Here is a 24,342-nt window from a genome sequence, read left to right as displayed (position 1 = left end):
TGCCATCTGATTCCTGCTACTTTTACCATTCAGAAATGCATCTAGTCCTAATTCATAGCTCATTTGCGTTTTAGGGTAGCAATCAGGTGCTATAATATACTTATAGCTCACCTCACTGAAACAATATAACGAGGCCCACATAGATTTCTGGAATACTTCTCTGCATTTCATTTCCAGGGAGAGCAGCCTGTTACACCAGATATATTTAAAGTGATTAAATGGTTGTTTATTTACAAAGCTTGTAGATCAAAATTATGTTGTGTTAGACTTAATCTCAAACTGTACAATATTCTTAAGAGAATATGAAAAACCTACTTGCATCTTCAGCTTTCTCTGGTTGATTAGGCTTTGCTTTTCCTTGTGTTTTTTGTTTCGGTGAGGATTCAAGTGGCTCCAAAATACTCACTGGCGACAATGGAGCACAGTGGCTCAAACCTCCATCTCGTGGGAGTGTAAAACTACGTGGTTTTGCCCCACTACCACTTTGTGCTCGCGATTGTTTACCCTCTGCCAAAGAAAAAGGACCATAATGATCTTGAATATGGCACTTTTGAGCCGGAAGGGTTGACTGACGTCTGTGATCAGGGGTAACCACAGCTGGTTCCAAAAATACAGAGTCCTCTAGAGGAAGAGTCTGAAGATAATGAAGTCCTGAGCTAGTTAGCGGTGTCTCAATTAAATCCTGCCAGGAACGCCTTTGACTGGCCGTTTTTCTGACTGGAGAATCAGTAGTACTACCTGCTGCTTCCTGTCGAAATTCTTCATGCGAGGAATGGGATTGTGAGGTTTCTGTGGAAGATAGCCTGTGTTTTGGCTCCACAAATGGGCTGGCACAACTCATCTAGAGGAGGAAAGGAAAAGCAAGTAAAATTGGGAGGGTAAAGGCTGCCAATAGAATCACAGAACTGATTCCATTTATAATAAAATAATTATGGTTTTAAAATATAAAAGCTGTGGCATTGCTGCATTTGATTATTCCTTGTTCAGAGTAATCTAAAAAATTGTAATTGCGGTGTATATAGAAAAAATGCAGTAATAGGTAAGTTAAAAAAGCAAAATATGTTTAGCGACCACTTCCGACAGTGGAAGACTGTTTGCAAATTTTATAGTTTGCGCCAATGCACAGTAAATGTAATAAAACTTCTTACTGAAAAAGTCGTTATGTTTGCTCCAAAATATTACGACACCTTCAAGCACTTCTTAATAGTGCGCAATTAAAATTCGCAATGCAATAACAATATTACATTGCGAGATCTGGATTTTTATTCTTATTGGTGCAAATTGTATTTCTCTTTGCGACTTTAATTACATTTCCCCGTTAGAGTGCTAATGGATAGTGTATGACATTAGTCATACACTGGGTAGTGTAAGCATTTTGGATAGTAGATTCCATACCTGTACCTACTTAGAGCCATACGGACAAAAATTAAATGACATATAGTAATTAGTGATGGGCGAATTTGCGCCGTTTCGCTTTGCCGAAAAATTAGTGAATTACCCTCGAAATTCACGGAACATTTTTGACGCCGACGCCCGTTTTTAATGCCGCCGTCCATTTTTTTTGACGTCGGCGACAATTTTTTTTTGACGCCGGCGAACTTTCGTCAGTGAATTTTCACGCTTGTTTCGCGAAGCGTATCACGCAAATTCGCCCCGCGAATTTGCGCCCATCACTAATAGTAATAAAATAGTAACTAGAGCTAGATTAAGAAAGAAACACCATGTGAGACATACCAGTATCAGGAATTTCCTAGAAACTTAGAAGGCCCAGTCACAAACAGAAAAAGAAAGTTTGGGCAGATATTTAGGGGTGCCCTTTATAACTTCCACTCATCAGGACCCTCACAACCATCTTGAAAAAAAATCTCAATCCCTTCCCACCCTGATGGGTTTTGTCTTTTTTGAGTTTACTAAATGTGTTTAATTCGTTTTCCAACTTTTGAGCTTGGAACCATCACCATAATATAGCAGAAAATGATCATGCTACATCGATACTAAAACTAAGGATCTACATAGAAATGCTCCACTATTCTGTGAGATGTATAGGACGAATAAAACCATAGAAATGTTTCATACGCTCACTAATCTTGTGTATCATGTACAGTTCTACATTTGCCATTCTGCTCTAATGCAATTTTCTATTTACTTACAATAGTTTTTTTTTTATTCCTTGAATACCCAAAACTGTGCAAAAAAATGATATAACATAGAATAATATTCACTTAAATGAATTAATTTATACTGACAGTATTATCAGCAACCCTTACTCCAGAAGTAAAGGATGCAAATATATGCAAATTCTTAGTTTCCATGGAAACACAGACAGTGCAGTCTATAAAGTAAAGTCCTAAAAGCAACAGAAGTGGCACTCAAATATCATTTGAGAAATAAAAAAAGACATTCTGTGCTTTGCTGCAAACTCCTGAAGTAATTTTTGCTAATTGTCTGTAAGAGACAAGATCATGTTGGAATGATTACAGTACATAAACATTAATTAAATTATCAATCAAGTGCAGTATATTGTTTTCCAAATTTGTATTTTTATGCAGGTTTATAGATTTGCTGAAGCAGGTTTATAGATTTGTAGATTTATTCTGCATAGAGGTAACTGCTGCTTAGTTTAGGTTTCTCCTGGGGAAGTGCACACCATTTTGTAGCATGTCAGATATAATATGTGCCTGATGTGAAAGAAAAGGTTTCTAGAGGTTATTTAGAAGATCTTATGTGCTCAGGCATTTTTTGAGACATGGATATTTGCAGCTAAAGGGCTGTGGTTGCTTTAAACTGGTATAGAAGCCCAAAACATAATGTACAACATTTTTAGTTCCCACTTCTTGTGTTAAAGGGGACTTATTACTATAATAAATCATTCTAAATCCTATTTTATGGTGATAGTCAAGCAAAATAAAAAAAATATTTAAATCTAGTTTTTTAGTCTTGGAATCTACAACCATAGCAGGTGCCATTTTGTGGAATCTATTATATAGGCAAGCTGTTCATCAGTGCCCACCAGTGTCCATGCACTGTCTACACAATTAGATGGTGAGGTTTGAGGGGTAATGTGAAGAGATCAGTGAAATCCAGCAAATACAGAATGGAAAGTTAAAGTAATTGCCTGCCCTGCCTCTAGGCCTAAAGCTCAACATAGATGCAAAGATTTGATCATACAAATCTCCGTTTCGTAGGATTTTCGGGCCGCGTGTTATCGGTCGATTAGACGATCAGACAGGTTAGAAAATATCCAAGTCTAGCTAACCCAGGCTACGACTCCTCCAGTTACACAGAATAGGAGAAACTATAGCCTGTCTAAAAGCAATTCCAATGTGAAGTGCGGCTCTTAATAAAGCACATGACCAGGCAAAAAAATAACTAAGATTGCTGCCTACACACCAATATTACTAAAAAATTAAAATACATTTATTGCTTCAAGAATAGCATTTTAAATGGTAGAATGAATTATGCGCAATGTAACTTAGTTGTAAAAACTATACCATAATAATCACAACAGAATCCCTTTAAGTAGTAAACCCTCCATCATATTCATTTTTGACTTGACATAAGTATAAAGGAAGAAGAATATTAACGGACAAGTTTAACGCAAACACTGGTTAATGGAAAGAAACAAGATATATCTACAGTAAACTTTGGACTTTCTACAACAGGCAGGACAGAATAAGAAGCATTATAGCATCTATCTTCTTAGAAATGCCAACATACTTACACAATTCTACATTTTTACTAAAAATAAATGGCTGAAGATTAATAAATAAAAGGCATGCCTATGAAATAAAGTCTGGATAAGATTTCTATGGGAGCAATGCAAACCACATACAAATCACATATATAAAATAAATGTGAAAAAAATTAAATAACATGATTGTACTTACTGAGGCAGGCCTTGGGTATGTATCATATGGTGGTGGTGGGCTATCTTGTTTTGGTGTTGACGGTGTATCAACTTCTTCCTGATCACTCTCACTCCAATAATCTAATAAATAAAATCATATTTAATTTCTGCCTCTTTCACTGCATTTTTTTTAAACACAGTGCAAATGTGTACGGGAAGATCATTGCACCTTTCATACAATAGTACTTTAAGAGCCAGTAACATCAAAACTTTTTTTTTTAAAATTCGTTAAAATCGCAGTCTTTATTAAGAAATAACTTACCGAAACTCCACTTTAGCTCCTATTCAGAAAGTGATCAGGAGATCCATAGTGTGGCGCTTGATTTCTCCTCCCTGCCTTCCTTATAGGAGATAGCCAGGGAGGAGAAATCAAGCGCCGTGCGATGGATCATCGCCATATTGCCTTTTCTAAAATGTGAATTTTCAGGAATGTGATTTTGTTGCAAATCGCAGCAACCCACCCTCACAATTTTACCTAAAAATGTCCGATTTGCAATAAAAGTAAAGTCAATGCACATAACTCTGGTGCAAACATGATGTTTATAAGGGTGTATATGTGTATAATCATACACACATTTTACCCTTCTAAATACAGAGAATACCTACAGATACTAGACTTCTTTTAGGATTGTAGAACATATATTCATTTCATGCAGAATATTTGGAAACTTACTAATGCTGCCTTGATCCTGTTTAATCCGCTCTCGCTCTGCATAGCTAGACACTGCTAGGTTCACTCTACTAAGCCACCTGCAACAGCAAAAAACAGGAATTACACAAATAGTACACAATAGCTTCTTTGCTGCCTTTGATTTTATTGCTGCCTTTGATTTTAATGCACTGAATACATATCATATGGCTGCCAAGCTTGTGCCACATGGCAAACTATTACTTATGGCCAGATGTTAGCTGCCATAATTGCTGTCTAGATTGAAGCATAATTCAGCTTGATGTGCCAAAAGTGCTTTTAACAAAGATTTCCATTTTTTTTAAAGCTAGAAAACCATGAATGAAGACATCAAACATCTGCAAAGAAAATGGGATTGTGTGTATTTAGATATAAACTGGCTTTTCACACACATAGACACTGTTTTGTTGTGTTTTCTGATATTTTACAGTATAATCAGAACTAAATGTCAGCAAAAAAAGGGAATTGAAAGACAAGGCTGAAGGCTCAACCATTGATATATATATACAGTAACTTACAAAGTGTTTGTAATAGCTGAAATCAAAATGCCCCAACCAACATCAACAAGTGTTTGCACCCTGGTGTAAGGTCCTCTCCAAGCAAAGTTGCACCTGTCAGGACTACATATGATTTGGCAACACAATTCCTACAGGTTGCTTTGAGATTACTAGTAGAACGAATGAAGAGAAGCATTTTAACAGAGGCTGTATCAGCAATGATACAGTGTGACATTGGTAAAGGCACCAGAAAATGTGTTTAAAGCGATACTGACTCGTAAGCCACATGTTGCTCTGCAACCTCTTGGATGTTGCTCCCAGTGGCCTCAAAGCAGGTGCTTATTTTTGAATTCCAGGAATTTTGGAAGCAAAGTTTGGTTGCATAAAAACCATGTGCACTTCCAAACAGAGCCTCCTTGAGACTGCCAGTCCACATAGGAGCTAATATATAGCCAGTCATAGCCCTTATTTGTTCCAACAGGAACTTTTTTCATGCTTGTGTTGCTTCCCAGCTCTTTTTCAACAATTGAATGTGACCCACGGGTATAAAAGGTTGGGGACCCCTGTTATAATGTTTAGTCAGTTTTTTTGCACATTGACCACTTTTGCCATGATAATGGTAAAACTGTTTTTTTTTTTATAAAAATTCTTTAAGTTCTGAGATTTATCTCACTAAATGGATCTACAGCCTCTTTTACAGTTTGCCTAAAATTGCCCCTGCTCCCTCCTGCAGGTGACTAGGGGCATTTATAACATGTTTTCCCTCAACTGGTATGCAGGGTTATATTAGCTTGCACCTTCTGGGGGGGAGGGACGTTTTGCTGTAATAGGTGCTCTTTAGGACTAGATAATTAGAATTTTTGAATATACCCAATTAATTTGTGTAGATGTTTGCTACAAATTAGGTAATTTCTGACAAAGATGTTGTGCAACCCTCTATGCAATCAGTTTCTGCTGTCACAGCATCGTCTCTACTTTTTGCGAAAGCTGAAAAAAGCCCACCTTCCACCACCCATTCTCACTATCTTCTACAGCGGGTCTATTGAAAGCATTTTATGCAGCTGCATCACTACCTGGTATGGAAACTGCTCTGTATCAGATCGCAAGATCCTGCAGCGGGTGGTGAGGACAGCGGAAAAGATCACTGGGGTCTCGCTTCCTGCCATTACGGATATTTACCACACCCGCTGTCTCCAGAAGGCTACCAGCATTGTCAGGGATAGCACCCACCCTGCACATGATCTCTTTACCCTCTTGCCATCCTGTAAAAGATACCGAAGCGCTGACTTCCAGAATGCGAAACAGTCTATTTCCACAAGCCATCGGGTATCTCAACTCCTAAGGACTGAATATATTCATAAGGAACTGAAATGTCTACTTTGCCCAGCATGACCGTGTACTAGAGTTGTTGTATAGCACCGGGGGGTTCTGGAGGAACGTCATTTTGTTTCTACTTTGTACTTTATTTACTGCATATGGCTGAAATGACAATAAAATCCACTTGACTTGACTTGACTTTATTAGAGCAACAACAAGTATATTCACACAGACCAACAAAATGCTACATTCAGCTCAACGGGGTTGGCACACTCTTAAAGGTAAGTGGAAGGCACAGCCCTCTTCTTCCATGACCTGGACTTGTATACTTGTAAAGAAAGAAGCAGAAGGGATCAATGGCAGAACCCAGAAGGCAACAGGAGGCAGATTAAGGATTTTGTATTATATAGCACAGGGCTGCTGGCTGTGGGTAGTGACACTGCAGATCTTTACTTTAGTTTCCCTTTAAAACCTGATTGATCTGTATTTAGTTCAGCTGGTAACAAATTGCACAATAACAAAAAATATCGATCACCTGTGTTAGTAATAATATTTTTCCAAAGCACTTGCAATTTACTTCGTCGATAAAAAAAATTACTATGCAATAATGCTGACCCTAAGCATCCATGAAATATAGCTATTAAATCAGTAATTTCACAGAGCCACATAATGTTATTTATATAAGGCTTTGCTGCTGAACGGCTTTCAGTAAAACTGCAAGTCATGACCAGCATGTTCTAAGGAACAGAAATATCAACTGTTCAAATATTTTGGCAAGTGTGCGCATTGTCATATGACAGACTGGCAGTTGTCGTAGTCTGGCAGTTGTAGTCTGCCAGTCAGGATATGATTACAGATTAAATCAAGGATAGAATCTTTGGAGAGTTCACTGTAGACTATAAAAACGTAATACTTGTCAGTTTACTCAAAGTACACTTTGAAGTCTCGGATCTATAAAAGGCAGATCTAACCAAAGATTTCATACAAGACATTGTAAATTGTAAGGTGAACATCAATGTCACACAAAAAAAAACCCAGTAGAACGAAACGTTCTCATTATTTCACACCTAAAAGTCATCGTGGGTGGCAGGAATCCTAGACAGTGTCAAGAACTGTATGCTTTGCATTCACAGGCGACTGACTGATGCAGCATGTTCTACTTGTTTAATGCATGTGTCCATAAAAATACAGATGGAGGAGGCTTTATTGGTGCAACTGCCATGGTTTGAATTGAACCTTTATACCATTTTATTATTTAGATTTCAGTTTTTTTATAACTGGTACCTTGGAAAACAGTTTCTATGGGAACCCTAAACCTTCACTTAAGACAATGTATTTCTCCCCTGGTGAATCATTTTGAGAAGTTGTAGCAGACTGGTCTTTGTAATTCTCAGTCACGTGCAAGAGGTCACTCAACTATAATAAATCTGGGTGTGGGAATTACTCGTATTAACATCCAGCAATGGTCTGTGATGAAGCAGTGACAAGGAAATGTTCACATTTATTTGTATGATATAGACCATGCTGACTCAAACAACCAGAGAACCAGTTTAAAAAGAACTTAAGTTTAAATCATTGGGGGTGTCAACATTTTCGGCAGCCCCCAGTGATTATAATGACTTACTTTATACCCTGGGCAGGTGCTCCTGCTCATTGAAAACTGCACCGACCCTGGGTATTTTTGTAGAAGATCTTTGGCAGTAGAACCAAAGCCAAACTTAGACCCTGGGCAGGTGCTCCTGTTCATTGAAAACTGCACCGACCCTGGGTATTTTTGTAGAAGATCTTTGCCAGTAGAACGAAAGCCAAACTTAGACACAAAAAGCAGGCTTTCCCATGCTACTGTGAACGTGCCCAGGTGTGTCCCAAAAAAGGAAGACTGAAGAGGAAGGACGATCATGCCAATGAGCTTCTACAGAAATACCCTGAGCCCGAGCAGCTTTCTGCTATCAGGAGCACCAGTCCAGGGTATTAGGTAAGTGATAATAATCACCAGAAATTTCAACTTTAGTTCTTATTAAATGTCAGGTAAAAGTCACAAAAAAGAGAAGATCAACAGCTAAAGATCCTATAATATCAATGGGTATATCCTTCTTACACTTCCTTCAGGCAGGTCTGCACTACTTTTCCCATACCCTATTACATTTAGTTAAATTCAGGTGCATCTAAAACAGTGGTTGTCAAACTTTTTCAGTTCATGTCCCAGTTGAATGCCCAAACTTTGGTCAAAGTCCCCCTTTGAAGCTCCTTCCTTTGGTTAGGGCACCACTTGAAAGTTCCAGGGCCCCCCATGGAGGGGCAACCTTTGGTCAATTCCCCTGTTGAATGCCCAGCCTACTGTCACAACCCCACTTAAATCAGGGTCCTCCTTGAAGGTCCAGCCTCAAGTTAGGGTCACCTTTAAAGATCCAACCTTTGGTCAGTGTCCCCCTTAGCTCATGAAATAATAGATGTAGGAAAATCTGTGTGGTGGAGTCAGTCAGTCATACTTTCATATCTAGAACAGAATATAGCTATTGACCCCTTATTTCACCTTTCCTGACCTTCAAGTTTCACGTGCATCTATAAGAACAAATAGGCATTCTCTGGAATTCTCACCTCCCTCCCACTGCTCCAAGCCCTCTGCAAGGCAGCGACACTGATCTTATGGTTATAGAAGTGATGTTTAATTTCTTTATGAGCACATTAAATGAAAGCCTTCTCCATGATGAGGATCAATGATCATTTTCCACTAACAGACTTCTGGCTCATTAAGCTGTGCCTTGCAGCTTAACCCATATACTGACATTTGCTGTGCCACACAAACTGCTTTCATTCACGTCTTTGGCTTGTAAATCTCCTGCAAATCCCTTAATTATACAAACAGTAGTGTTGTATTCTTAGCAGTTTTTCAGTAGAACCCTAAAATATGTCATACTAGAAAACTGATCATTTGCAACATTCACACTGCAACACCAAACCTTTATTCTCTGACATAAACTCTAATAAGTAACCAGAAAATACAATATACACTAGTAAGGAAAGACTAATGTTCAGATTATAAACTAACTGTTGAAAGGAATTTAGTAGACTGCAGGTTTGGTGTCAGCAATCTTAACTAGGTGGTGGCTAAACAGGCCAAAAAAATATCTGTATTTGAAAGGAATGCATATGTACAGATACAAGTTAATGGGGAAGTAAAGTCTAAAATAGAATAAGTCTAGAAATGCTGTATTACGTATACTAAATATAAACATGAACTTACTGCACCACAAGCCTAATCAAACAAATGATTTATGCTTTCAAAGTTGGCCACAGGGGGTCACCATCTTATAGCTTTGTAAGACTGTGCACATGCTCAGTGTGGTCTGGACTGCTTAGGGGATCATGATAAATGATCAAAACAGTACAAGTCAAATAATAGAAGCCGAAACAGCAAGACAATAAGATAATAATCAGAATATACAAACAGCACTGGGTCCTGTGTTGTCATGTAATCTAATGTGGATTTTATCGTTTCTGTATTGTTTAATACAAACTTTCTCCAACTCTGCAAAACCAGTGGCTGCAGCAAACGAATTCCTCCAAATAGAATCCCCGTTTATCTGTTTTAATGTGGCTCCATGATCTTTGTCCCTGCAGCTGGAGTTGGATGTAAAGGCAAAAATAAAATCCAATACAAATCTCTACACAAACTGCTCTACAGGGAAACAAACAAAGCTGCTTGAGTTCTGCGTGTCTGAAAAGGCGGGGGCTCCCCCTGCTGTTCATAAGTATGATTGTTTCCCTGCAGAGCAGTTAGGAACCATCTGACAATTCCTATCCACAGCAGTAAATGAAGGGAGAATTTCACTGCATACAGTCAGGTTTCTTATAAAAATGGTACACATTTTTTAATTAAAATATATTGGAGATAGGTTTCTTTTTCATTACATAAAGTAAAAATTAGATTTTTTTTTTTTGCCTTTACATGCCCTTTAAGCCCACATCAACAGGCTGTAGTTTGCTTTTTTAATAATCAGGAGCTGGGAAGTTTAAAGTACCTGAAATTGCCAATAGTATTGGTGTTTGCTAGTGATGGGCGAATTTGCACCGTTTCGCTTCGCCGAAAAATTCGCGAATTTCTCGAAACGGCGAAAAATTCGGCGCCAGCGGAGCCATATGAAACCCGGTATAAAAATCATCATATAGTCATTATAACAGAATATGAGTGTAATTACTGGTGGATTGTGAATCAAATTCCATTGGAAAAAATAAGTAAAATTATCTATCTTTATAGCATGATGATAATTCTAGCTAAAAAAACAATTGCAGATGGGAAAGCCATGCTTATTGGCTAAACAAATGCAGTAAATGGTTTTCCCAGCTTTCATTTTCAGGGTTGATGCTGTTTCTATTATGGTCATAACAGTTTTCCAAACAGCCTGTTTCCTTTTATCAAGAAGTAAGTTCTTTAGTGTAACAATTTCTTTATAGGGTGGAAAATGACTTTTTCTGTGTGCAACTCTCTGGACTCTGAAAATATGAAAGAGTGGGCAATAAAATGCCATGATCATCTGTGACAACCTGAAATGTTCATAATACTGTTATGTGATATGTAATAATGGCCTGTTTCTGTGCTTTTTTAAATGTCGGGTTACTTGAGGAATGCATATGCAGTATCCCTTGGGCCATGACTTTTTGCTAAATGTAAAGTGCATGTGACATATTTGGCAGCCAATGTTGATATGTTTAATGAATGGAAACATATAAATGTTGTTAATGCCATTTAATATATGTTAAGTGAATCACTATGACATACAGTAGTTAACTTGAGTAATGAGGACAACTAGACCTTTTTACCATTTACTATTTTAAAAAGGAACTCTTTGACTATCCTGCATCCCCCCATTCAAACGGGACCCTAACCACAACCCAAAATTCTATTTTATAAAGTGAGATTGTTGAAAGATCGTGTGCAGAGACACAAATGGGTAAGAAGGCTGTCAGTTTGCAGGCAATTCAAAGAGTGATGTTATCCAGTAGACAAATTGGAAACATCTGTGATTGGAAACAAAGAAATCTCTCCAAAAAAATCTTTTCCAAAACATATTCATGTTAATTGTTTATGCAAGAATTTATTCGCCATTAACATATCACACAGACCTACAGTACATTGGCCTGAAAGGTATGCTACTTTAGATTAGATTACTGGGAATCAGGGACACACAGTGAAGTAGAGTAGAACCCAAGAACAAGTCCATGCATGCAGCTGTATAATGTAATATACTACAACGGTGCTTGAAAGTTTGGGAACCCTTTTAAATTTTCTATATTTTTAGGGATGCACCGAATCCACTATTTGAGATGCGACCGAATCTCCGAATCCTTTGTGAAAGATTCACCCGAATACCAAACCAAATCTGAATCCTAATTTGCATATGCAAATTAGAGACGGTTAAGGAAAAAAGTGGGGAAATATTTTTTTACTTCCTTGTTTTCTGGCAAAAAGTCACATAAGTTCCTTTTCCGCCACTAATTTACATATGCAAATTAGAATTCAGATTCAGTTCGGCCAGACACAAGGATTCGGCCAAATCCGAATTCTGCTGAAAAAGGCACAATCCTGGCTGAAACCCAAACCGAATCCTGGATTCGGTGCATCCCCATATATTTTATATGACCTAAAACATCATCTGATTTTCAAACAAATCCTAAAAGATGATGAAGAAAACATGGTTAAACAGTATGAAACAAAAATGTTGGAGTTTGGATTCTACCAATCAACCAGTGGCGGAACTACCAGGGGAGCAGGGGGTGCGAGCGGGCCAGGGTCCGCACCCCCTCAGGGCCCCCCGGCAGCTCACGCGCCACTGACAAATGCGGCTGTACTGAGGGGGGTGGGGCCCAGCTGCGCGTCACACACCAGGGCCCGCCCCCCTCTAGTGACGCTACTGCAATCAACAGTCAGATTGTGTACATTTGAAGGAAATTCAGGATCATTGTTACCCTACCCAGAAGTGGTCAACCAGGCGTCTAATAGTCCTAGAGGCTACAACATAAGGCCTGTCTCACATTGACAAATGTTAATGTATCAGAAGAACACTGAACAGCAATGGTGTGTACGGCAGGGTAGCTCTCTACCAAAAATATTCGTGACTGTCTACAGTTTGCTAAATAAAGATCATGTGGACAAATCTCAAAATCTAAACAAGTCATTTTACCAAAGAATGTTTAAAGAAGAATAAAGTGAATGTTCTGGAAAGTCATAGCTCTAACCTTGATCCCATTGAAATATTGTGGAAAGACCTAAAGCCAGCAGTTCATTTAAGGAAACCCACCAACATCCAAGAGCTGAAGCTGTTCTGTATGGAGGAATGGGTTAATATACCTCCAAGTCGATGTACAGGACTGATCAACAGTTACCACAAACGTTTAGTTGCAGTTATTGCTACACAAGGGGGTCACACCAAACACTGAGCGAAAGTAAGTGGATTTTGATTCACATAATTTAAATGGCAAATTTTAATCTATTAATACAGTTTAAAGTTTCACCTTCCAAATGCTTTTTTCAGTTCAGTAGTTTTCAGATTGTTCACCATAAACAAAGACTTTTTTTCAATTGCTTTCCATTTTTTTATTTGAACGTACTCCAAAAATGTATTTTAATTTTAATGTTTGTGTCTCTGGTGTTTCATTCTGGCAGCTCAGGGATCGAGGAGAAGATTGTGAACTGTTACACTTTGCTTCATTTAGTTGCTACAATTAGTTGATCCATTTCTCAGCAGCATCTGTGGAATATTAGCAACTATTGTATCAATTCTAACAGCTGCCTTACATGAAACAGGGATTCTGCTCAGCAGGGACAAAGATAACAAATGTATCAACTAAATGTATCACTTAAAACAGTAAAGGAGTCGGCGACCCCCCTTCCTCCCAGTTGAACTGAAGAAGCCGCTCGGATTACTGGTGAATAGTGATAGGCAAATGTATTTGCCAGGTGCAAATTCGCGGTGAATTTGACAGCCGTGAAAATTCGGCGTCATCAAAAAAAATGGACGCAGTTTTTTGGTTGCCGGCGCATTTTCGCCCGCGAATGTGGGCCGGCGTCCAAAAAAATGGATGCCGGCGTTAAAAAAATGTCGTGCTTCGCGAATGTTTCGTCGCTTCGCGAATTTTGTGGGAAATAAGCTAATTTTTCAGCGAAACGGCGCAAATTCGCCCATCACTACTGGTGAACGTTTTCAAGAAAAACTCTAAATGTCCAGTTGCCTTTGACTTAATTCTACTAGTTACTGTATATATGGCAGCATCTTCATTTTGCAAATAAAAATCTCATTGCCCACAGAGATATGCCAAAGTCCCTGGAATTAATCTTAGAAACTGACAGCCAATCAACAGCTTCCCAATGAAATGGTGAGTTTAATCATCAGTCTTTCAGCAGCTACAAAAGCAGACAGCAATGAAAATAACAATCATGTGTTCTGTTTTATTTACCTGTTCATATCATCTAAGTTGTCAGCAGCAAAGTAGAAGCTCTTGATCTTTGGATGACAGGCTTTAAATGCACTAGAAAGAAAAGACGCAGCAGTGTTGGAAACCAGAACATATTACTGCAAGGTAACATTATTACTAGAAACCTATTAACATAATAAAATAAACTACATTTACAAGTTTTAAAGAATCCATTTTCTCCAAAATAAATAATCAGTTTGAATTGCTGAAACTGATGGGCGTTCTCCAAAAAGATCTGTTTCTAACCCGGCATGTTGCTGCTGGGTTACTGTCGTAGCAAAGTTAAAGTGAACAGCATTGGCCTTCAGGTTAGAAATGGGTGACTGCACACTAATCAGGTCCTTTAATTAGGTGCTCTCAAGTCTGAACTGAAATGTATAGAAAGATATGATGGCAGATATAAGTACAGACAATACTTGATCATTTAACTGTAAATATGATTACCAACTTCAATACAGGGGCAACAAAAAAAGACAAGCGTTAACATTCTTGCTTCAAAGTGGGTGATTAAAGTAATGTTGTATTGTTCCTTTGTGCTTTATATTTTTATCTTTCTTTCCCCCTGTAGCACCTACCTCCTCTCACACTCCACACCCTCGTGCTCATGCACTGAAACACCCTGCAGCTATACATAATTAGTAGCCACACCTAGGGGAATGCAAGTGAAATAAGTGTGTGCCCAGCACCCCCCTACCACTGCACCTTAGGCACATGCCTCTTCTGCCTACCCCTATTGCAACCCTAATTCTCCTACATTATGCCCTATTGTTCTTAAGGTCCTATTAAACATCCCCTGTCTGCTCCTGCTCCAGTACAACAGGCCGAATTCTTTACAACTTGCTTCAAAAAAAAGATTTTTACCAAAATTGAATAACAGAAGGGTTGCTTTATTTTATGAGAGCGTTTGCCTCTATTTGACTTCCCCTTTAATAAGGGGGAATGTATATGACAGACAAACTTAATTTTCTGCTTGATTACTTGTGACGACCCATAAGCTTAACTTCTCAACAACCGAGCATGTCCGTGTCACTGACATTCCTAACAGAATCCAAGATGGGGAGCTCCTGTGACAAATTTGATGCTAAAGCTTTAGGCTGGTTCTTTAAGTTCAGTAGTAAAATATGACATTTTTAGCCATATTCATTTTTTAGGGTTTATTTCACCTTTAAGAATTGTAATATGATTGATTTATTACTTACGATAAAACAACAACTTTAAAAGTACTTTCCTCGAAAGTCAGTTGCACTCTTGCTAACAAACATTAAAAAGAAAAGTGAACATTTCCTTCAGTTTCATTTGGCACCTGCTTCTGCCTGTGAGGCCAAACCACTTCTGCAAGGGGAAATTCATTATTAGATTTAGCATTTTAGCTTTTAACCAAACGGAATAAAACTCACTATACCAATTAAGATAGTTCAGCATTTATGCATAACATGAAAATGCCATCCAGCCATGAATATCCTTGGCATCTATACTCACAATTTTTTACGGCATTCACTGGCTCGATCGATTTTAAATTCAGGCAGACTGATGAAGCCTTCAGCTTTCTCTTCCTAAGAATAAACACACACATCAACAGATGAATCGCTTGGATGCTTAGTGTTACATGAAAATTAAAAATAATTTATTTATTAAGCCAAAAATAAAATACATTTATTTACACCTCTTAAACAAAAGCTAGCTTCAGATTTGCAAGGGAGCTAGCAATATCATTTGTGGTATAAATTCAAAACGGCTAAATGGTTAAGAACCTTATATATATAAAGTGGCAGTTCTTTTAACTGTAGATATAACTTTTTCAGCTCAAGCCCCAGCTCAAGTCCAACCTTTGGCCAGGTCCCCATTTGAAAGGGCCTCCTTTGTACATGGAAATGGAATGAGTATAGATACAGAAAATATCAGCACCAGTCATAAAGTCAAAGTTTCAAGAGTATCTAGGACAAAAATCACTCAAGAACCTCAAACTACCATCATGCTGGACTTTCATGTGTATGTAGAACAGCAAATAACCATTCTTCTGAATTCTCACCCTAACTGCCATTTAGACTGAAGCCCCCTGTTACCTGCCCTGTGTCCCCCCAGGGGGTCCAGGCTCACAGTTTGGGAACAACTGATCTAGGCCATTCTTTGCTTTTTCTCTATAACAAATGTCTTAAAATTAGAAATGTGTGTACAATCTTGTGCATTAATTCATTATTCATTGCATCATCCAATTAAAAGTTATATAATGATGTGTGATTTTAGATAAATGTTATGCTTAATCTTCTGCAATTCTTATTTTTTCCTTGTATATTCAAGCTTTATATTATTTCCAAGTAATAAACTGGTATAAATCACCCTTGTTGTTTTTTCTTGAAGGTATCTTGAGCCCCTGCTTCCATCCAAAGCTGAATCCAATAAAGCAAACGAGGTGGGGAAAGAATACCAAATAAAGGTGAATAAAGGCACCTATGCAGCTATAAGCGCTTTTTGGTATTCTTTCCCCACCTCGTTTGCTTTATATTATTTCCCACATAGACCACGGGCATAAATGAAAATTAAAGGAGCAAGAGGAATTTTATCACAGATACACACCACTGAGGAATGGTCCTCGCACCAATGCAATGAATATGAATGCCACAGAGATGAAGAAGCCCAAAGCTGTAAGCAGTCTCCTGGAAAATCACTATTGCTGGGAAGCCATATTAAAACTCTGGTCATGGTTGGATTGATAATACCTTTTTTTTTTTTTTACTTCAATTGTATTTCATCAAAAATCTGAAATTGAGACTGTTGGCGAGTTCATATTTATGTCACTTTTAGAAGCTAGAATTTTAGGTGTACTTTACTTAGGAAACTATATAATAATGTGTTAACGGAATTATCAAATATAATTAACAACAGGTCAATTCTGGCAGGATGTCATTCAAGACTCCAACTGGCAGATTGTTTTACTACCTGTATAATCATTTTAGGCAAGCTTATACCATGATTAAGAACTGGCGGAAACAAAGTGGTACATGACAGTTACAGTCTGGAGCAGGGGAAACAAACAAGAGTCAAACCATAGAGGAATACAAAAGTAAGCGGAAATGAGAACTCCAGAACACAGAGCTACAGTAAGTGCTGGGATTTATCAAATCCCCAAGCTGAATTTTAAAATCAATATAACCCTAGTAAATTGACACCAATTGATACAAAAAGACAAAAATTACCCACAGTTTCTAATCCGAAACTTTGCCCAAAGGGTTTTTATTGCCTCCAGTCTACCAAAGGGCACCTAGACTGTAACAATAAACCAGTGCCTTGTAACTGATGGTAACCTACTCAGCAGACATCCATGTAAGGTCAAATCAATTGTTTTTTTAACTGTTACATTTAGGGGGGCTATTTACTAAACTCTGAATGCAAAAATCACGAAAAAGTTGTGATTTTTTTTATAAAATTTTATTGATTTTAAAAAATCATGAATTTTTCTGAATTTATTAAACCCAGAGGATGGAAAAGTCTGAATCTGAATCTGCATATCAGACCTGTCGAGGTTGCATATTAGTCAGTGGGAAAAGTCTCAATGATTTTTTGATGTGTGTTGGGTTTCGTGAAATACCTCAAAGTTTTTGGGCAAAAAGCATAAGAAATCAGAGTTTTCAGGTGAAAAATCTGAAAAAAACCCTGAAAATCGGATGAAAAATCTGAAAAAATAGTGAAAATCTGATTTTTTTTCCCGAAATGTAAATTTTGGGAAAATGCAATAATAAATAAGCGTAAAAAAACCCAAGCAGATTTGATCAGAGTTTGTAGCAGAAAATATTGAGATAAATTCGGACTTTTATAAATAACCCCCTTAGTTTTAGTAGAAACCAATCATGTTACTCTATATACCACTAACTTGGAAAACCAACAATCTGCCCTCATAAGACATCCCATTCTTGGTCCAAACCTTACACTGTATTGTTAATTATTGAAATCAAAGTAGCTTGTATGTCAGAAACACAAGAACGTTATTCATTAATTATAGATATTGTCTTATTGACAGATACTGAATACCATTTCGGTAAAGACAAATTAGAATTCACAGTTTGCTACTTCCAACAAATTAGCCATGTGGACATTTATATGCTTCAGAAACATTTCATTTTTTAAGATAATTACTTTCAGAAAAGCCATAATTATGGAGAATGTAAATACAGTTCAAGTCACTAAAATAGAAAACAGGTGTGCCTATATTTGAATGAAAAACATAATTATGGAACAGATGTCCATTAAAACAGGAGGTATCATAAACTCAAAATGTTATTACATATAGCGCACTATTTAATCAGTGCTATCCAACTTTAGGCTTGTGGGGGGTAGTGCTGCCCTTGAAAAATTCTTTATAGTTGCCAGGTTAATATAGTGCTTCTAAGAAACCATTCATTTTAATTTAAATAAAATTATATTACCTCCCACACGTCAAAAAAACCCCATGAGAGCAGATCAGAGAGTAGCATTTCCTGGTGTAATTTCTGAGAGTAAGATCTGTAGTGTTACTTTTCTAAAAGTGGTAATTCATCTGCACTCATTGTCAACACACTCACAATACAACCAGGTCAGCTGAAGAGGTCATTTTCACTTGGGGTGGATGACTATTACAAGGTTAGTTATTTAATAAAGTACATTGCATAGCCCATAATGTATAGTCACCTGATGCTCCTCCTCAGCCCCTGTATAGGTTAATTAGAAAAACTTTAATTGCAACCCCATTGTACTTTTCTTGTAACCTGCTACCACCCTTGCATGGTTTAATTAAAGTCTGATTCCCAAGCCATCTACAAGCAGCTCCACATCATGCACATATGTTGAGCACTGGAGAAGGAAAGGCACCTGGTGATGTAGGATGGTTTCGACCTCCTAGTGAGTAGTTGGGGTATTCTCTGCACTATCCTGTAATGAACCCCACACATCAGATCTGATTAGTAGGCCAGGCAATTTACAGAAGAACAGTATATTACTTGTGCAATGTAATAAAAGTTGAGAAATTGGCACCATAGTCTTGTAACTCATATCTATCAATCAGCAGGCAGCATTTACTGGTCATCTGGTTAATATTATTAGATCGATTGCTATGAGCTATAAAACTTTTATTACATTACCCCCAAGGTGTCTTAAAAAACAATAATACAATGATGGGAAATATGCTAGTTAGTGAAAATTCGCAAAACGCATTGAAGTCAATGGGCGTCAAAATTATTTTACGACTAGTCAGGCCCGGATTTGTGGAAAGGCCACCTAGGCCCGGGCCTAGGGTGGCAGGATTTTAGGGGGGAGGCATGCTGCCCAACCACAGCCCCATTGGTTCAAAAACACTGGGAAAGTGCTGGAGATACAATCATTTTTTACATTTCCCCATTGATGATGAAAATTTGCATGAATAAAGGGGAGGGGACAGGGGCGACAAACGTCAGTGGGCCTAGGGGCACCCTCTATGTAAATACGGCCCTGCGACTAGTCAATTTTGACGCCTGCGACAACTTTTATACGGGCGCCTATTTTGTCCAAATGCATTAAAGTCAATGGGTGTCCGAATAATTTTGACACGCGCCAATTTTTATGCCAGCAACTATTCTGACGCGTGGCCAATTTTTTTTTAAACACTCCAGATTTTTCCGTGACAAGTTTTCACCACAGTTTGGCGAATTGATTCACTGCCGGCGAAACGCGTAAATTTGCCGCCAATTTGCGCCTGCCGGATTTGCCGGGGAGCAGGGGGTGCGAGCGGGCCAGGGCGACCCCCTCAGGGCCCCCCGGCAGCCCGTGCGCGCCCGTGTGCCACTGACAAATGCGCCCAATATGGAGGGGGGCAGGGGGTGCGAGCGGGCCAGGGCCACCCCCTCAGGGCCCCCCGGCAGCCCGTGCGCCACTGACAAATGCGGCCAGTATGGAGGGGGTCACGCACCAGGGCCCGTCCCCCTCCAGTTACGCTACTGTCACTAATGCTAAAGACACTAATCTTTATGATATAGTTTAAAAAGTCATAACAAACACAATTTTTCCCATACATTACATTAAGGTTAAAGGAAATGTAAAATCATTAGAGACTGCTACTTGTTAGGCCTCCCCAGTTATTCTAGTCGCAACCCTCAGGCTGGCACTTCTTCAAAATATGTACCAGTCCAGGAAGCAGTTTTTTCCCCATTCTCCTAAGTTTCCCCTGCAACAAATATAGAAGTCCGCACTAGTTGTAGCTCAGCAATTGTACTGTGCATGCACTCGTCCAAAAAAAGTTGAAAGAGTTTGATTCCAGCAGGGAGACACTTGGCGGCACATCGCTCATCTAACTGTCCCCTTCCTGCCGCTGGGTAGAAGATGTGCACTATCCCAGGTAAGCGACTAGAATCATTAGGAAGTCCCGACCAACTTTGACCCCCTCTAAAGTAATTTTACCTTTCCTTCTAAAATATATTCTAAATATATTTTACTATATTTTTTTTATATCTTACTAAAATACTGTATATATTTTTACCTCCTCATTTGTGTACCAGTAAAGAGATGTGTCCTTTAAAACAAACCAGTACTTTTTCCACTTCTGGGAGAAATAGCTCTTGGCATCTTTTTTCTTCCATAGCCATCCTTCACAATCGCCACGGCCAAGGTCCTTACATGATATTCGCCTTTTACTTTTGCCAGGAACAGGACCTTCAAGAGAGCAATGCAGATTAGTGCAGCAGATATTTACTGAAGGGAAGTGCAACAGAAGCAAAAATTACATTGTGCCCAACAGTTCAGGATTTGCTGCCAAGGAAGCCCATGTTTCAGAAAGAATATTTCAGGGTCAATGGACACACAGTTAATGAACACAATCACCTTTTAATTTACACATTAGCTTTTATTTTACAAAAGCAAAATAAATTATATTAAGGGGGTATTTATCAAGGGTCGAATTTCGAGGGCTTAAACCCCTTGAATTCGACCATCGAATTGAAATCCTACGAATTCGAATATCGAATTTGAAGGATTTAGCGCTAAAATAAGCATTCGATTGACGATTCGAACGATTAAATGCCAAAAACTTAGAAAATGCTTGTAGAAGGTCCCCATAGGCTTTTAATGCAATTCGGTAGGTTTAACTTGGCGAAGTATTGAAATCGAAGGATTTTTAAAGAGACAGTACTTCAACTGTCGAATGGTCGAATAGTCAAATGATTTTTTATTTTAATCGTTCGAATCGATGTCCAATTCGATGGTCGAAGTAGCCTATTCGATAGTCGAGATACCCAAAAATTTACTTCGAAATTTGAACTTTTTGAAATTCAAAAATTCACCCGAGGCTTAGTAAATCTGCCCCTAAATGATATACATACACTCACACACCTTATTCTAATCGAAAACCTGTATTTTGATGCTTTTAGAGGATGGACTTTCCTAGTTAGTAGCTTAGCACAGCAGTTAGGTCTGTTTTCTGAATTCTCCTTCCATAAACCCCTTTAAGTTAATTTAAGAGAGTTTGTGTAGAGGCAATAAACTGTACTTTAATGCACTGTAGTTTATATTAAAATAAGTGAATGTTTAGAAGGCTGTTTTCAGTGATATTTGGTGCCTTTGCAGCAATGCCATATTCTAAGGCTTTTTACAGAAAAGTTCCACTGTTTCCACTGTATGCTCCGCCTAGTGACAGAATGCAGAATACATATTCATACGGTATATTGAAATATCAAATAATTGAAGCTCTTATTTTAAAAAATATAGATAAATCAATAAAAGCTGTAGTAAATAGTATAATAACTTTAGATTGCTCAAGTGCTGCACACAAAAACACTGTTATATTAAGAGCTGTAAACTGGGATTTGGACATAAAATTGATTATATTTGGCAAAGAAGGTTCTCTAAAGTTGCTTAAAAAGTCTGTGAAGTGTTCATTTTTTTTACATTTACTTTAGCTTATACGATATATCAAATCAAGTCTATTTTAAATGGCATCTAAGAAGCTGGTGACTTGTGATAAAAAGAAATATCCTCCAGCTATGTCTGTCTGCCACTATAGTAATACATTCATTAGTCTTTCTTAGTTTAACAAGCACGCTGTCATGCTTTAATAAGAAAAGGTCATGCTGTTTCTTCCTATCCAAGTCATGTTGTCTGCACAGTTCCAATTTAGAGGCCAGCATATAAAAAAAGGTAGCAACTGTTTTCTGTTTGTTTACATTAAATTCACTAGTGCATATCCAACGTTTAGATTTATTACTGTTAAAATATTGTTTAAAGGGCATGTAAAGTCTAACATAGAATAAGGCTAGAAATGCTGTATTTTGTATACTAAATATAAACATGAACTTACTGCACCACAAGCCTAATCAAACAAATGATTTATGCTTTCAAAGTTGGCTACAGGGGGTCACCATCTTGTAACTTTGTTAAACATCTTTGCAAGACTAAGACTGTGCACATGCTCAGTGTGGTCTGGGCTGCTTAAGGATCATCATAAACAAAGCTGCTTGAGTTCTGCATGGCTGGGAAGTAAGTCAGGGGCTCCCCCTGCTGGTCATAAGTATGATTGTTTCCCTGCTCAGCAGTTAGGGACCATCTGACAATTCCTATCCACAGCAGTAAATGAAGGAAGAATTTCACTGCATACAGTCAGGTTTCTTATACAAACGGTACACATTTTTTAATTAAAGTATATTGGAGATAGGTTTCTTTTTTATTAAAGAAAGTAAAAATGGGATTTTATTTTTTTGCCTTTACATTCCCTTTAAAGAACATTTTCCCTCTGGCAAATGAACAATGGAGTTTGCCTCATGCCACGTTGCTGCCAGGACCCAATAAGTACCTAGTATAGGATTTGTCCTTGCATTGGAAACTGAGTGATAGAAGTGCAGTAGCTCAACCAAATATTACAGGCCCTCCTGTCTAATATTTTTATTTACAATTTTAGTAGGTCAAGGGCAAAAAGGCTTGGATGACCAACATCATCACCATCACTAATTGAGATGGAAATCACTGCATCAATCCCTAAAAGAACACAACTGCTACAGACCAGGCAGAATTTTGTCCTAGAAAATGCACTTGACAGACTTCATGGATAAATTAAAGGATATATTTTATAATATGAATATAGGACATACTTTAAACATGGTGGTTCAGGGGAGGGGGGAAATACTGAAATCTGTACTGATCCTATGTTTAAATAGGCTATGGTTCTTTCTCAAATCTGCATTTGCATCCTAGCTTGGCCATGATCTCAAGCATGAGCCAAAATCTACAAAGATATTCAGGGTCAGAACTAGGGGTAGGCAGAGTAGGAATGTGCCTAGGGCACAAAGCTGGGGGTGCCAGTCACGTATATTTTCTGCCTCACACTCCTAGTCCAGTCCCCTCTGCCGCTCTGGCTTGCGAATTAGTCCTTTTTGTGCACTGGTCCTTTTCGCGCATGGGCTCGCCTATTGGGCGCTGCGATGGGCCAGGTTGCCTAGGGCACCTGGCCCGGTGCTGAAGATATTTAATGAACATATAGTCAATGTACCTGACTAATGAGCCCAATATCAAGACCTCAAGCTGCAATTATTGAACATTTGTGGCTTGAATGCAATAAAGCAGTTCTCAGAATAACAGGGATCCCAGAGGTGCAGCCTACGTGAATTAACTTCATAGTGTGTTTAGGAAAATTAAACATCAAAGAAACAATTCTACATACATTCTTATTGAGAACTAGATGAGATGCATTGTGTGCATTAAGGAGGCAATTTCTATTGGCAAATAGGGTTGTCATATTCCCTATCTTTCTACAAATGTGTTCAGAATAATAGCAGTGTGTTCACAAAAGTGAATAAAACTCAAAATCCTTATGATAGCATACATGAATGTATTTCATTACAGAAAGTGAAGAAAAGGTAATATTAGTTTGTTTAATCTTATAGACTTAAACATTCACTGTGTAAACTGAAAAATATTTCAAGATTTTGCTTTCCTTTGAATCCTTGAACTAATATTTAGGGGCACATTTATCAAGGGTTGAATATCGAGGGTTAAAAAACCCTCGAATTCGACCAACGAATTTAATACTTCGAATTCGAATATCGAATTCAGAGGATTTAGCGCAAAGTAAAAATCGTTCGATCGAACGATTACATCCTTCGAATCTAACTATTCGAACGATTTTAAGCGTTCGTTCGAAAGGATTTTTTTTCGATCAAAAAAAGGCTAGAAAAGTGATGGGGAAGGTCCCCATAGGCTAACATTGTACCTCGGTAGGTTTAAACTGCCGAAGTATGTAGTCAAAGATTTTTTTAAAGAGACAGTACTTCGATTATTGAATGGTCGAATAGTCGAACGATTTTTAGTTCGAATTGTTTGAATCGAAGTCGACTTACTGCCTTCCCTTCTTAAATTGGGATTGACACATGTTTTTTCACAGAATGGATGTCCTCACTAATTTGCCTTCACACTGGTTATTATTTGGAACAAGTGTCAATTAATGCTTATGTTACACAGAATCAGCAGCGTGC

General features: G+C 38.1%; 1 protein-coding gene across 4 annotated transcripts in view; it reads right to left on the bottom strand.

The window, feature by feature from the left end:
- Positions 1–24,342, bottom strand: part of cnksr2.S (connector enhancer of kinase suppressor of Ras 2 S homeolog) — a 208,619-nt gene that overhangs the window by 23,796 nt on the left and 160,481 nt on the right. For all 4 annotated transcript variants that reach the window (XM_041583636.1, XM_041583634.1, XM_041583633.1 and 1 more), the window contains 6 exons: positions 20,364–20,536; positions 15,362–15,435; positions 13,865–13,936; positions 4,581–4,657; positions 3,888–3,988; positions 316–841 (listed from right to left, as the gene is read on the bottom strand). In XM_041583636.1, the coding sequence (XP_041439570.1) occupies positions 316–841; positions 3,888–3,988; positions 4,581–4,657; positions 13,865–13,936; positions 15,362–15,435; positions 20,364–20,536 (1,023 nt within the window). The remainder of the gene's footprint in view (positions 1–315; positions 842–3,887; positions 3,989–4,580; positions 4,658–13,864; positions 13,937–15,361; positions 15,436–20,363; positions 20,537–24,342) is intronic.

Source organism: Xenopus laevis, chromosome 2S (assembly GCF_017654675.1).
Source record: "Xenopus laevis strain J_2021 chromosome 2S, Xenopus_laevis_v10.1, whole genome shotgun sequence".
In the NCBI taxonomy this organism is placed as follows: Eukaryota; Metazoa; Chordata; class Amphibia; order Anura; family Pipidae; genus Xenopus; species Xenopus laevis.
Note: the sequence above shows the minus strand (reverse complement) of the source record. Positions and strands in the feature narration are given on the sequence as shown.